Source organism: Cyprinodon tularosa, unplaced genomic scaffold (assembly GCF_016077235.1).
Source record: "Cyprinodon tularosa strain WSP-4 unplaced genomic scaffold, ASM1607723v1 ctg362, whole genome shotgun sequence".
Taxonomy (NCBI): Eukaryota; Metazoa; Chordata; class Actinopteri; order Cyprinodontiformes; family Cyprinodontidae; genus Cyprinodon; species Cyprinodon tularosa.
Window position 1 is genome coordinate 48,271 of NW_024039077.1, and position 13,957 is coordinate 62,227.

The following is a 13,957-nucleotide window of genomic DNA, read 5'->3' on the forward strand; positions in this document are numbered from 1 at the left end:
TGGTGTATTGCATCTTCTTCTTCACAATACCCCATAGATTTTCTATGGGGTTAAGGTCAGGAGAGTTTGCTGGCCAATTAAGAACAGGGATACCATGGTCCTTCAACCAGGTACTGGTAGCTTTGGCACTGTGTGCAGGTGCCAAGTCCTGTTGGAAAATGAAATCTGCATCTCCAAAAAGTTGGTCAGCTGCAGGAAGCATGAAGTGCTCTAAAACTTCCTGGTATGTGGCTGCGTTGACCCTGGACCTCAGAAAACACAATGGACCAACACCAGCAGATGACATGGCACCCCAAACCATCACTGACTGTGGAAACTTTACACTGGACTTCAAGCAACGTGGATGAAGTGCCTCTCTTCTTTTCCTCCAGACTCTGGGACCTTGATTTCCAAAGGAAATGCAAAATTTACTTTCATCAGAGAACATGACTTTGGACCACTCACCAGCAGTCCAGTCCTGTTTCTCTTTAGCCCAGGCAAGACGCTTCTGACGCTGTCTGTGGTTCAAGAGTGGCTTGACACAAGGAATGCGACAGCAGAAACCCATGTCTTTCATACGTCTGTGTGTGGTGGTTCTTGAAGCACTCACTCCAGCTGCAGTCCACTCTTTGTGAATCTCCCCCACATTTTTGAATGGGTTTTGTTTCACAATCCTCTCCAGGGTGCGGTTATCTCTCTTGCTTGTACACTTTTTTCGACCACATCTTTTCCTTCCCTTCGCCTCTCTATTAATGTGCTTGGACACTGAGCTCTGTGAACAGCCAGCCTCTTTAGCGATGACCTTTTGTGTCTTGCCCTCCTTGTGCAAGGTGTCGATGGTCGTCTTTTGGACAACTGTCAAGTCAGCAGTCTTCCCCATGATTGTGTAGCCTATAGAACTAGACTGAAAGACCATTTAAAGGCTTTTGCAGGTGGTTTGAGTTAATTAGCTGATTAGAGTGTGGCACCAGGGGCCATCAATTTTGAACCTTTTCACAATATTCTAATTTTCTGATATGATGAATTTGAGATTTTCATTTGTTGTCATTTGTAATCATCAAAATTAAACAAAATAAACATCTGAAATATATGAGTTTGTATGTAATGTATGAATATAATATACAAGTTTCACTTTTTAAATGGAATTACTGAAATCAATCTACTTTTTCATGATATTCTAATTTTATGACCAGCACCTGTATTTAGTTGTTTTCTCTCTGTTCTCTCTGTTATGTCACTTGAGAAATCTTCTCTAATTTTCCTATTCTTCTACTTTCCCCTCTTTCCATTAATGAAATAATTAATGAACCACAGGTAGATGTTGATTTCAACCAGTTTCAGTGGGCGCCAGGAAACCAGTCATCCAAAACTTCAACTGTAACAAGTTATGATTCATCTTCCACTGTAAAAGCTGCTTCTGCAGTTGCATCAAGCTCATCAGTGGCCTTTAAGGCAACAGAACAATTTCCTCCACCACCCGAAAACCTGGTGCAGGTAACACAAGAACATAACATCTCTCCCCAGTCCAAAAAGACAGGCTCTCAACAAAAGGTTATCCATGATAAGAAACAGTACTTCAAACACAAGAGCATGGCCGAGCTGAAGCGCCTCTACAAGCACATACATCCAGAAGTGCGCAAGAACCTGGAGGAAGACTTTATGAGTCAACTTACAGAGGCAGAGAAAGCGGCGTTGGAAAGCATGGAAATAGTAGGAGACGTCCAGCAGACATGTCATATGTTTGAAAATGATGGCAGCAGCTCCAGTGGATGCTCAAGCCCTGATAGAGAATACCTTGAGTGGGAGGAAATCCTTAAAGGGGAAGTGCAGTCAATGCGTTGGATGTTTGAAAATAAGCCACTTGATGCAATTAAAGATGACTCCCCAGATGAAAGTGAGGAGAAGAATATTACCCAGCAGGAAATCATAGCAGGCAAAGATGTTAGATACACAGCTTGGATGTTTGAGACTCAACCTATGGACGCCCTGGGGGCTGAGACTGAGAATGCAAGCCAAGAATCAGAGAAACAGACTGATCTCGCACGAGGGGATGTCCGCACTGCAACCTGGCTTTTCGAAACCCAGCCACTGGATTGCCTAAATAGGATCCACCAAGAAGAACACGAGAATGAGAGTGTTGTCACCAAAGAAATCTCTGGCGGAGATGTGAAAACTGCCAGGTACCTCTTTGAGACCCAACATTTAGATTCTCTGGGTAAAACAGAAACCATCGAAGAGAGTTACTTCCTGAACTTGAAGTCTGAGCTTGAAGAGATAAAGGGGGATGTGAAGACAACCACTCGTATGTTCGAGACACAGCCTATGTGTGTCATCAGGGGGGACTCTGGTGAAATGCTGGAAATTACCACCATCCGCCGGGAGGAAACTGAGAAAGGAGATGTGACGACATCTCGATGGATGTTTGAGACCCAGCCTCTGGATATGATAAACAAAGATCCTGCTAAAGTAAAGTTGATATGTGGCATTTCCATGGAGGACAACATTCAAGGTGGAGTGAACAAAGGCAGGTGGCTTTTCGAGACAAAGACTCTTGATACCATTAAGGATGAGGAATGGGAGATCTCCAAATATCAGAGGGAGCAAATAATTGGAGCAGATGTTAAGAGACATTGTCTTGTTTTTGAAACACAGCCAATGGATACTCTGAAAGACAATGCCAATGCCCGACCTTTGACCCCAGAGCAGATTGTAGGTGGAGATGTGCAATCAACCAAACATCGATTTGAAACGGTACCTATGGAAAATTTAAAAGAGCTCCCTGAAGTAGGTAAACTTAAGAAAATGATTGCTTCTGAGGAAGAGAAGGGTGATGTGAGGCATCAAAGATGGGTTTTTGAAAGCCAGCCGCTGGAGAGCATACAGGAGGAAAAGAAGGAGATAACAAGAACTGTGAACATCGAAGCCCATGACAAAGTAGATGTGACAAACTTCAAAGAGATCTTTGAAACTTTAGATTTGAGTAAATGTGAAGGATCACAGAAAATTCAAGTAGAAGGCGTCCCAAGTGGATCAGTTAAATCCAACAGAGTCCTGTTTGAAACCACTCCAATGTATGCAATGCAGGACAGCTCGGGTCACTACCATGAGGTAAGGACAGTGAGGCGTGAAGAAATTGTGAAGGGAGATGTGCGCAGCTGCAGGTGGATGTTCGAAACTCGCCCGATTGACGAGTTTGACGAAAGCATTAATAAATTCCAGATCATAAAAGGGATTTCCAAGCAAGAGATTGAGTCAGGAGATGTCAAAACAGCCAAGTGGTTGTTTGAAACACAGCCTCTGGATGCTATAAAATATTTCAGTAACTTTGAGGATGAAGAAAATAAGACAAAGGAAAATATTAAAATTGAAAAGGGGGATGTCAAAACTTGTAGGTGGCTGTTTGAGACCCAACCGATGGATGTTCTGTATGAAAAGGTAGAAAAGAGTGAAGCAGAGGTGGAGGCAATGCAAAAAGGTGATGTGAAAACATGCACTTGGCTCTTTGAGACCCAAACGCTCGACAACATTCGGGATCACACCGAGTCAGAAACGGAGACAATTATAAAGACCTGCACAGTAAAGCAAGAGGACATTCAAGGGAAGGACGTGAAGATGGCTCGATTTCTGTTTGAAACAGAGAATCTTGAAAACATCACAGGTGAGGACAATAGTTCTTTTAGGAGGGTCACTGAGATCAACATCCAGTCTGGAGATGTTTCCAGGATGAAGTACATCTTTGAAAATCGCTCTTCTGATATAATGAGCTCTACGTCAGAAGAAACTATGCTAAAGCTGAAGAAGCAGCAGGCTGAGGACATTCAAAAAGGAAATGTGGGCAACTGTACCTGGATGTTTGAGAACCAGCCAATGGATGCCATCTGTGACGACAGCACAAAGACGAGGGAGATTCGGACTATAACAGATGTTAAGGGAGGCGACGTTGACAAGGGCCGCTTCATTTTTGAGACATACTCTCTGGATCAAATCAAAGATGAGTCCACCGAGACAAATATTTCAACATTCTCTAATATATTTGGAGATGAAATTGTAAAAGGAGATGTGAAAAATTACACAATGATGTTTGAAACTCAGCCACTATATGCCATTCGTGATAAGGAGGGCCACTATCATGAGGTGACAACTGTAACTAAAGAGGAAATCATGAGGGGAGATGTGGTGGGGGCTCGGTGGCTGTTTGAGACAAAACCCTTGGATTCAATTAGAGATTCAGAGGAGGTCTATATTATCAAAGCTGTGACTGAAGAAGGCATTAATAAAGGAGATGTAACCTCTGCTCGGTGGAAATTTGAAACTCAACCTCTAGATGAAATTACAGAGGAAATAAAAGTCAGATCAAAAACAGTTGCAGATATCCAAGGGGGTGATGTAAAGACAAACAAACAACGATTTGAGACAGATGAGTTGTCCAAAAAGTACATCAGAACTGTAAGTGTGAGTGAAATTCAGAAGGGCGACGTCAGATCTGCGACTTGGATGTTTGAAACCCGCACAATCGATGAGATCCGCAGTGATAGTGAAGAGTATGATGCAATGGAGAGAGTGACAAAGGAGGAAGTGATGAAAGGGGATGTTAAACAGTCTGTGTGGCTCTTTGAGAGGCATCCCCTAGACAGAATCAAAGAGACTGATGGCACAGAGCCTGCTGTGGTTAAAGAGCAAATCCCACAAGCAGATGTGAAGACAACTACATGGCTGTTTGAAACCACTCCATTTCATGAATTCAATGAAAGCAGTGTGGAAAAGACAGAGATAATTGGAAAGAGTATCACGGAGACACTTCAAGAACTTTACTGCCAAAAAATGGTTGACTCCCAGGGTATTCTAATTGAGGCAGATGAAATCGGTGATGTACGCATGGCAAAGTACAAACTCATGAACCAGGAGGTTCCACAAATCCAAAAGGAGGATATCATTAGAGGAGATTTGAGTAATATAATGATGAACCTTCTGAATCGCACAGACACAGTTGAAAGAGTTATAACTATTGATAAAGAGGAACGAGGAGATATCAACAACACAGTGAAACAGCTGTTCCAGGAGAAAGGAACAAGTGTTCAAAAAGAGGTAGTTATCCGTGGTGATATTCAAGAGGCAATTAACAACCTGCTCAAGAAAGAAGGTTCCTCCAAGCGTGGCATTCTTATTCAAGAAGATGAGAAAGGAGATGTTAAGATGACTATCTATTCTCTACTTAATAAAGAGGAGCAGTCTAGTATGGCGAAAGAGGATATAATTCAAGGGAATGTCAGCAAAACTCTTCACCGTCTTCTGTCAAACTCAGGAGAAGAGGACTCTAAAAAGATAAGAATTGGGGAGACGGAAAGGGGTAATGTCAGCTTTTATACAACATGCATTGAGTCTGGAGCCCTTGACTACCTCAAACAGCTTAAGTCTGAATCTGAAGAGGTTCATGAAGAGGTGCAAAAGGAGAGCATCATTGGCGGGGACATTGAGGAGACCAAACTGTTGTTGCGAAGAAGTCAGCAGCAGATTGGTCGCACGGTGGCAGAAGATGACATAGTACCAGGTGATGTTCACAGCATTGTTAAAGTGTTTATGACAGAGCCCACTGAGGCCTATAAAAACTTGGAGGAAAAGGACATTGTAAAAGGCGATCTCACTGCGGCTCTTGATTTATTGACTCAAGCCATCAATCAAAAAGTGGTAGTTGAAAAAGAGGAGGTAGTTAAGGGGGATATTCCTAACACTTTGAAATCTCTTGAGGAGGCCAAAACTCAAGCCAAGGAAATGGAAAAGCCTGAAATCATCAAGGGTAACATAAGAGGTGCTCTTGAATCACTGGAGAAATCTTCCACCTCGAAAACAGAAGCAACTGTTGATGATTTAGTTCCTGGTGATGTCAAAGGTACTCTGAAATGCCTAGAGGAGGCTAAGCAAGCTGTTAAAGAGCTAGAGAAAGAGGAGATCCTTAGAGGAGACATTTATAGCGCCATGCAAAATTTGCATGAAGCATCAAGTGAGAAAAAAACCTACCAACATCAAGTGAGTAAGCAAGGGGATGTTAAAGCCACAATTCAGCTGCTGCTGGAGCCGACCACCTCTCCAAAATTACAACGCAGAGGAAGCGTTGAAGGAGATGTGAAAACATCCATAAAATCTCTTTATGAAGGCCAAGAGGCGATGAACGTGGAAAAAGAAGAGGTTGTTAAGGGTGATGTTCAAGGGGCAATAAAGTCTCTGATGCAAAGAAAACAGTATTCAAACAAGAAACGAATGCATCATACCAAGAAAGCAAAAGTGCCTATGAAAAATCCATCAAGTGTAAAGCAAGTGGAGCATGAAAGCTCACATGAAGCCATGAGTGAGGATGTTGCACTCACTCCAACTACCACTGTGAAAAACCTCTCTCAGAACAGTGAGTCACAGAGGCACACACAGAGGCACCATGAAAGCAAATCGCTGAAAACGCAGGTAATAACCCAAGAGGACCACTCTGTTGCTGTAGTCAAAACAGACAATTCTGCTGGGGCCTCTCATCAGAAGAGCATAACAGAACAAAAAGACAAAGTGCTGCCCCCACACAAAACACAAGCTCCTAAGCCTATTATGATAAAGAATATGCAGAAGACTATTAATGATCAAACAGAGAATAAAGCTGCGGAAGTGACTACGATGAAAGAAGTGCAAAACATAGCACAGATGAATATTTCAAACAAGCAAATATGTGAGACAAAAACAATCAAACAGGTGCAAACTACAGTGACTGAGAAGACCAGCATGCATAAACAAAATGTAATGGTATCAGAGCAACAATCGCTGAAACAAATGGAGAACAAGGCCATAGGACAAAAGCAGAATTTTAAAAGTTTAAAGGGTGATCACAGAAACCTCGACATCAAAGGGAAAGGAGTCATCAAAAAGTCAAAGCCAGAGATTCACTTCCCTCCTCCCCCCACCTCACCCCCTCCACCCTCAGAGTCTGAGTTCTCCCTGCCTCCACCACCATCACCAGTGACAGAAAACCCAGCAACACCCAGTTCCCGGCCTCACATGATGAGGCAGGACAGCGACCTGCCACCTCCACCCCCTCCACCTCCGGTGGATTGCATTAAGTCTGATGCTGAATTTTTCCCCCCGCCTCCCCCTCCTTCAGCTCTATCGTCTGTTGGAGGACAAGATTTTCTTCCTCCACCTCCATCACAGCAAGAACTCAATGGATTGCCTCAACTTCCCCCGGCAAAGCAATCAAAGCCTGCTGGAAGACCTTTATTTAAAGTTCCCAAGCAACCTGAACCACAGAAACAACCCATTCAAGTTAAACCCAAGTGGCAGAAAAAACAACCAAACCCTCCACCCCCTTCACCTCAGGTTCCTCCCAGTCATGAAACAGCAATGTCAGCTGTCTGTAAAGAAGAAATTAAAGCTCAAGATACAAAACTGGAAGCAGTCCATCAGATGGAAGCAAGGAGCCAGCCTAAAACAGATGCAGTTTCATCAGCAAGAATTTCAAGCATTCCAGTTATAAAACCAGAGCAAAAGCAAAGTCCACAGCCACCCAAAAAGGTGTTTGTCCCTCCTATTAGACTGCCTCCAACTCCAGAGCCTGCTCCAACACAGAAGGACCGGCCATATGCTCGAAAATTTAAAACCCCTTTAATGCTTGCGGAGGAAAGATACCGCCAGCAAAGGCAGGAAAAAGAAGAGGAAGAAAGAGTTAAAGTCTTGACTCCAACTTCCCCACAGATAAAAATGCCACCCTCAGCTACAAGTGCAGAAATCTCTGCATCAGAGAGCACTAAAATGGAAGAGTCTTTGCAAGTAACAAAATCCAAGAATGAGGAAGAACTTAAGGTTCAAGACTCCCCTGCCAAGAAAACCCCCTCCCAAATTCCTCTGAGCAAAGCGTCAATCTCTGTAATAAATAAAAAGCCAGCCCATTTATCCTCAAATGTGTCCTTAGATAAAAAGCAAGTTTCTAGCTCTGAAGCCATTGAAAAGGCCCTTACCTCAGTGGATAACTTTGTGTCTCAGTCTCATCACAAGGCCATAGAAAAACAAATCCAGTCATGCTCAAATGCTGTCTCAGTCACGGAGCAGCAGCAGTTTATTAAGAAATCCAGCAGCATGTCTGTCGCTACCACACAGAGCGCTGTCCGGGATAATGTAAATCTTCAAAGCCAGGCAGCAGTCACATTGAAAACAGACGATGTAAAGAATATTAATGTTCCTCTGCCACAGGAGGGAAAAATTAGTCCCTCTCAGCCAACTAAAATTCCAAAGGTATCTCCAAGTTTCAAAGTGAAGACATTTAAAATGCCAACAGACAAGACAGAGGAGAGGTCTGAATGTTTGGGGCAAAAGGAAATAATGAAAACCGAAACTCATTCACAAAGAGAGAAAAGTCAGGTGTCACAGAGAGTTGAATCAAAGGTGCATTTGGAGAGCAACCAGCTTACCTCAGCAAGAACTGAGATGAAAACAGAAGTGAAAGAGAATAAAAATCAGGTGCCGCCACCCATGAAGGAGTTCGAAGTGAAGGTTCACAAGAAGAAAGCAGGAAAGCAGGCAGGAAAAAATGAGCCTGAAGTAAAGTTGTCACCATCAGTTAGTGTTTCGGCACCTGTGGTGGCTATGGTAACACCTGTGCCAACCCATCAAGGACAAAGCCTGGTGTCAGTCTCCCATAACCAGCAGAGCATGAAGACAGAGCACGTTCAAACACGCAAAGAGGTTGTAGTGTCTGAGACAGTGGTACAGCAGGAACTCAAGAAGAAAGAGGCGGTTCACATGAAACAGCAAACGAAGCTACAATTAACAGATACTGCTAAAATCCAGGGAAAGGCAGGAAAGTCAAAGGATGATTCAAGGGAATTGTTAACTGACAGTGTAAGTAGAATATCTCACAAAGCTGAAGCTCAGCCTAAAGAGATTACAGATTCAGAGAAATGCATTGTGATCCAGAAACTGGTTGCTAGAATAAAAGAAATGGAAGGTGTATCAAGCAAAGTGGATTCTAACTCTGTGAGAGCAGTTATAGACGAAGTTCCTGAATGGGCCATGAGCTCAGATGAGAAAAAGAATATTAGTGAACTTGCTAAACAGCAAAGCAAGAAGAAGCTTAAAGAGATGATGGCTTATGTGAAACATGTCATTCAGACAAAACTCACAGTTTTGGAGAAAAGCTTGACAACTGTAGAAAAGAAAGTGAAAGTTGAAAAAGACAACCCCAACGTTCCTCCAACAGTTCCTTCACCAGTGCCTCCACCTGTGGCTCCAAAGCCAGACATGAAGGTCCTCAGTGGGGCAACTGTGAAGTTGTCAAAGGCTAGCAGTGGTTTGTTCAAAACAGAAAAGAAAATGGTGGAAGAGAAAAAGTCGGTCCAAGAAAGCAGAGTCCATCAGGATCTGAGTGAAATGACCGACTATAGAATGTCTTCCCCCTTAGCAAGCATTCGTACACCGTCACCTACTTTTATCACAATTGAATCAAGGAGAGTGGACTCACCGCTTGGAGTGACACCTTCTCCTCCGCCCTACAAGTCAGTTGGGACACCGCCGCCCCCTCCTCGCAGAACTTACACTCCTACGTCCACTTTCAGCAGAGCCACGCCATCTCCAACCCTTAGCCGCTCCGAAAAGCTCATGAAATTGAGGGATACCACCTCAAAACTTTCACGTGGAATGACGCCACCTCCTCCCATGCCCTTACCAGAGTATTTTACCTCCGAAAGAGAGCGCACATCCTCGCTCAGTGACACCGAGACTGTTGTTGACAGAAGTGAACAAGGAGTGATGGATGTAACGGAGATGGTGGATTCCATGATGACTGTTAGGGACAAAAAGTCTTTCTTTGAGGATGCACAAAAGTCTGAAGTGAACAAGATGTATACCAGAAAGGATCCTATTGACATCCCAGAACGTTTGGGACCTGATACTGAGGACACTCCTGAGGCTGTAACCATAGACCTTCTGAAAGAAGATCTACCAAGAGTTGATTTATCCAAGCTGGTGAACAAATTTGAGTCTCCTCAGCCTAAGATTTACGCAAGGAAGGATCCTATTGTCATTTCAGACAGACTGGGGAGTGATACCGAGGATGCAGAAGCTGAAGTACACACTCCAAGAACTGAAGAAATCCCTACTTTAAACGTCAAAGCAATAAAAGACGTGTTTGAGACGGGAGAGCATGGTTCCCAAGCAGCCCGAGAGCTCAGAGAACAAATAGAACGTCGAGAACCTCAGCCACTGGGGCAAGCTGAAACGACTTCGGTCACTGAGCAGTTCTGCAGTGTTGATGACTTTGGTAACATCACCAGAGAGACGAGGAGTGAAATGCATTCTGGGAGTTTGCTGACTCGCGGGAACCCTCCTTCCTATGCTGATGTGGTGAGGGGTAGAGTCCCAACTGTCTCTGTGCCCGCCGAGGCGTCCACAGAGGAAATGCTTAAAAACTTCCAGCAGTCATGGGCTGAGAGCCAAGGAGTCTTCCAGAACCTGGGTTTTAGTGTCACAGAGCAGAGGACCTCCCAAACTATAACACACCAGCAGGAGACTGTTGTGACGGGTAAACGGAACATCCCAGCATGGGAATACTAAAAAGGCCTGGTGTGTTAAGTTCTTTGAGACATTACTTACACTGAGTGAAAGGAGTTGAAGCATTAACATTTGTCTTAAATACTTTTTTATGGGATTATGTTGTTTGTGTCGCTTGTTTTTTTTCTCCCTTTTCATTGCTCTTAAAATTGGAGCAGCACACAGTTTGGCAACTGACAGTTTCAAAGCTTTTTGTATTCAGCGGTTGCACTCGGTTCTGTTTATTCATGCCTCTGATGTGTGAAGCAGGCATAGTCTGACATATTCAGCTAATAATTCTGCCTCCTCAGTGTGCTATGCTGATTTCTCTGAATGAAAGAGAAGACTGCATGAAGAAAACCATCATTTTTATTCATGTTTTTTTTTATACTGAGCCACTGGCCTTCTGGACATTTTTAAGCAATTAAGAAAATTGGGTGTATATGTGCTATAACTCGGATACTAATATGATTGAATTACTAAAACAGTTGACATAATTACCACCCGTAAAAAAAATTGCTTTACTCTCACAAAATGCTTTTTTTTTTTTCTTTTGATGTTGAATTAATCACTAAAACTGAAATGAGAAATATTCTGGGCAGAGATCATTAATGTTTTGCTTTATCAGTTAATTTTTTTTAATTTTCAGGCCAAATTTTAATAAAAATAATTCACATAGATATGCAAAATATCAAATCCATTTGCTATTTACAGCTAATGTTGGAAATTTCAGATAAAACAAGGTTCAAAAGTAAAAGTTCCAATTTAGTCTGTTGCCAAAATGTAAATAGCCGTTGAACATGTTTTTGTCTGTATTATTTTTGGCTTTTAAGATAGAGAAACACAAAGTACCTCAGTCAGATTAATAAGCATAGAAACTGATGCTTACATACAGACACTCAGGTCCAACCTTCAGCAAGAACAATGACCACCAGTTTTTTAAATTCTCTGACGAAAAGAACAACCTTTAATGTTGCCAAAATCAGCAATAGTCCCTCAGGTACTAAACAGATTATTTAACTTAAATTATCTTTAAGCTATAAAAGATGTGTAAAATAGAAATAAGTTTAAATGTTGCAAGAAAATATGACGATGTTGCTTAAGTTTTATGGTCACAATAGAAGAACTAGTTGTTCTGAAGAAGATAATAGGTCCTTTAAATATTTTTTACCTGCCATCCAGGGCAAAATATAAGCAAAAAAAAAAACACAAACATCCACAACTTTATAAAATAAAGAAGTGGAAATTAAGAGCTTATACAGAAAGTGAATTTTCCCGTCCTCAAGTTGAAGTAAATTGTTAGAAGAAATATTGCTTTTTAAGAAATTCAGTGTCATCTCATGCCACAGAATATCCTCTTAAAGTAGGGTTTTTTTGCAGCAGTATTATAGAAATAATATTTGTCCTGTGTGAAAATTAAAACAATGAAGGAACAATGATATGAAAAACAGTCTCATTGTAATCTGCCATTTTTAAACACCGAATTTTAAACACTGAATTTTTTTTAACTCCGAATTTTAAACACTACATTTTTTTAGACATTGAATTCCTTACACTCAATTTTAATCCGGTAAAAATTCACCAGAAAAAAATTCACCTGCAAAAATTTAGCTGCAAAAAATTCAGCTGCAAAAAAATTCAGCCGCAAAAATTCAGCTGCAAAAAAATTCAGCAGCAAAAAAATTCACCTCCAAAAATTCAGCTGCAAAAATTCAGCTGCAAAAAAATTCAGCCGCAAAAAAATTCACCTCCAAAAATTCAGCTGCAAAAATTCAGCTGCAAAAAAATTCAGCCGCAAAAAAATTCAGCTGCAAAAATTCAGCTGCAAATGTGTTGAACTTTTGGTGAACTTAAGCCAAAGCAATCTACACTTGATCTTGGTTTGATCCGGAAGAAGCGGCCGGCGGCAAACCGGCTGTTGGCCGAAATGAAGAAGAAAAAAAGCTGCTTGACTCTATTGAGTGTAGATTGCTTTGGCTTAAGTTCACCAAAAGGTCAACACATTTGCAGCTAAATTTTTGCAGCTGGTGAATTTTTACTAGATAAAAATTGAGTGTAAGGAATTCAATGTCTAAAAAAAATGTAGTGCTTAAAATTCGGTGTTAAAAAGATTCAGTGTTTAAAATTCGGTGTTAAAAAAAAGGCAGATTCCAATTATTGATCTGAGTGGCTCCAACTGTAGGGAACCTGGCCTACTTTCTGATCAATTCAGCTTATAATTATGTCGACTATTTAGGGGCACTCATAAACATTCCGCCATACATTTCTAGAAAAAGAATAATATGATTGCATAACGACCTAAGTGAAGCAACTATCCATTAAAAGTAAAACATAGTGTTGAAGCCAAGACTACATCAATCAAGGAGTATGGAGACAAGGCCAACACCTTTAGAGGCCAGGACTAAGACCTTGGTCTCGTTGGGGGCTTAACTACAGTACTTGAAAAACACAAGACAAATAAAAGAAAAGGAAAAAACAGAGACACATACTACAGATATGACAGGACTTAGTTCACACCAAGTAGGATGTGTTTTTATTTATTGCTGCAGTGTCACAAAATGAGAGAGCAGTTTAGGGTTTTGGTTTTTCCTTAAAGTGGAATACCCCTTTCAGTTTATAGAACAGTTTTTTCCTGTTCTACCCAGAATATTAATCATGGTTTTCTAAATAATTCATATGTGTGGAAAAATTAATGCTATTATTTTCTTTTCAGAAAATTCGAATTCCAGAGTCCGAGCTGTGCAGGGTGTGTCGGAAGAGGGTGTACCCCATGGAATCTCTGATCGCAGACAAACAAAACTTCCATAAAAGCTGCTTTCGCTGTGAACACTGCAAAGGCAAACTAAGGTGGTGTTAAGTCACATTGCAAAAGATTTTTACAGTATGTTTTTTTTTTTTGTTATGAGTTAACTGTTGTCCTTTTTTTTTTTTTTTATCGTTTTGAAATAGTCTCGGTAACTACGCCTCTCTCCATGGACGAATGTTCTGCAAGCCACATTACAAGCAACTCTTCAAGTCCAAAGGAAATTATGATGAAGGATTTGGACAAAAGCCACACAAAGAACTTTGGAATAATAAAAACCAGAAGAATTCACCAACGAAATCACCAACACCTGAGAAGAAAGCCGTAAATTCCAGATATCCCTCTACGCAGACGACTGTCGGTAAATTAGTAGAGGAAAACAAAAGGCCCGCGAGCAAGATATCAGTGGTTTGGCCTCCGCAGACGGACTCTCCAAAGAAAACCTTCACCGTTGAGGAGGAGTTGAAGTTATTGAAACCTTCATGGCCCCCTTCGGAGGTATCGCATCAAGAAAATTACCTCCCAAATGACCCTACCATACCTCCATTAATTGAGGCTTCTGTTCAAGAACAAAACGGACCCCAGGAAGCTGATAGTGAGTGTTTAAAAGTAGAGTCTACA

At 41.6% G+C, this 13,957-nt stretch overlaps 1 protein-coding gene across 1 annotated transcript in view; it reads left to right on the forward strand.

Annotated features, from left to right (window-relative positions):
- xirp2a (xin actin binding repeat containing 2a) overlaps positions 1-13,625 on the forward strand; it is a 47,516-nt gene extending 33,891 nt beyond the window's left edge. Inside the window, exons 7-9 of the mRNA XM_038295884.1 lie at positions 1,294-10,525; positions 13,247-13,380; positions 13,483-13,625. Of these exons, the coding sequence (XP_038151812.1) occupies positions 1,294-10,525; positions 13,247-13,341 (9,327 nt within the window). The 3' untranslated portion in view covers positions 13,342-13,380; positions 13,483-13,625. The remainder of the gene's footprint in view (positions 1-1,293; positions 10,526-13,246; positions 13,381-13,482) is intronic.
- Positions 13,626-13,957: the final 332 nt, after the last annotated feature.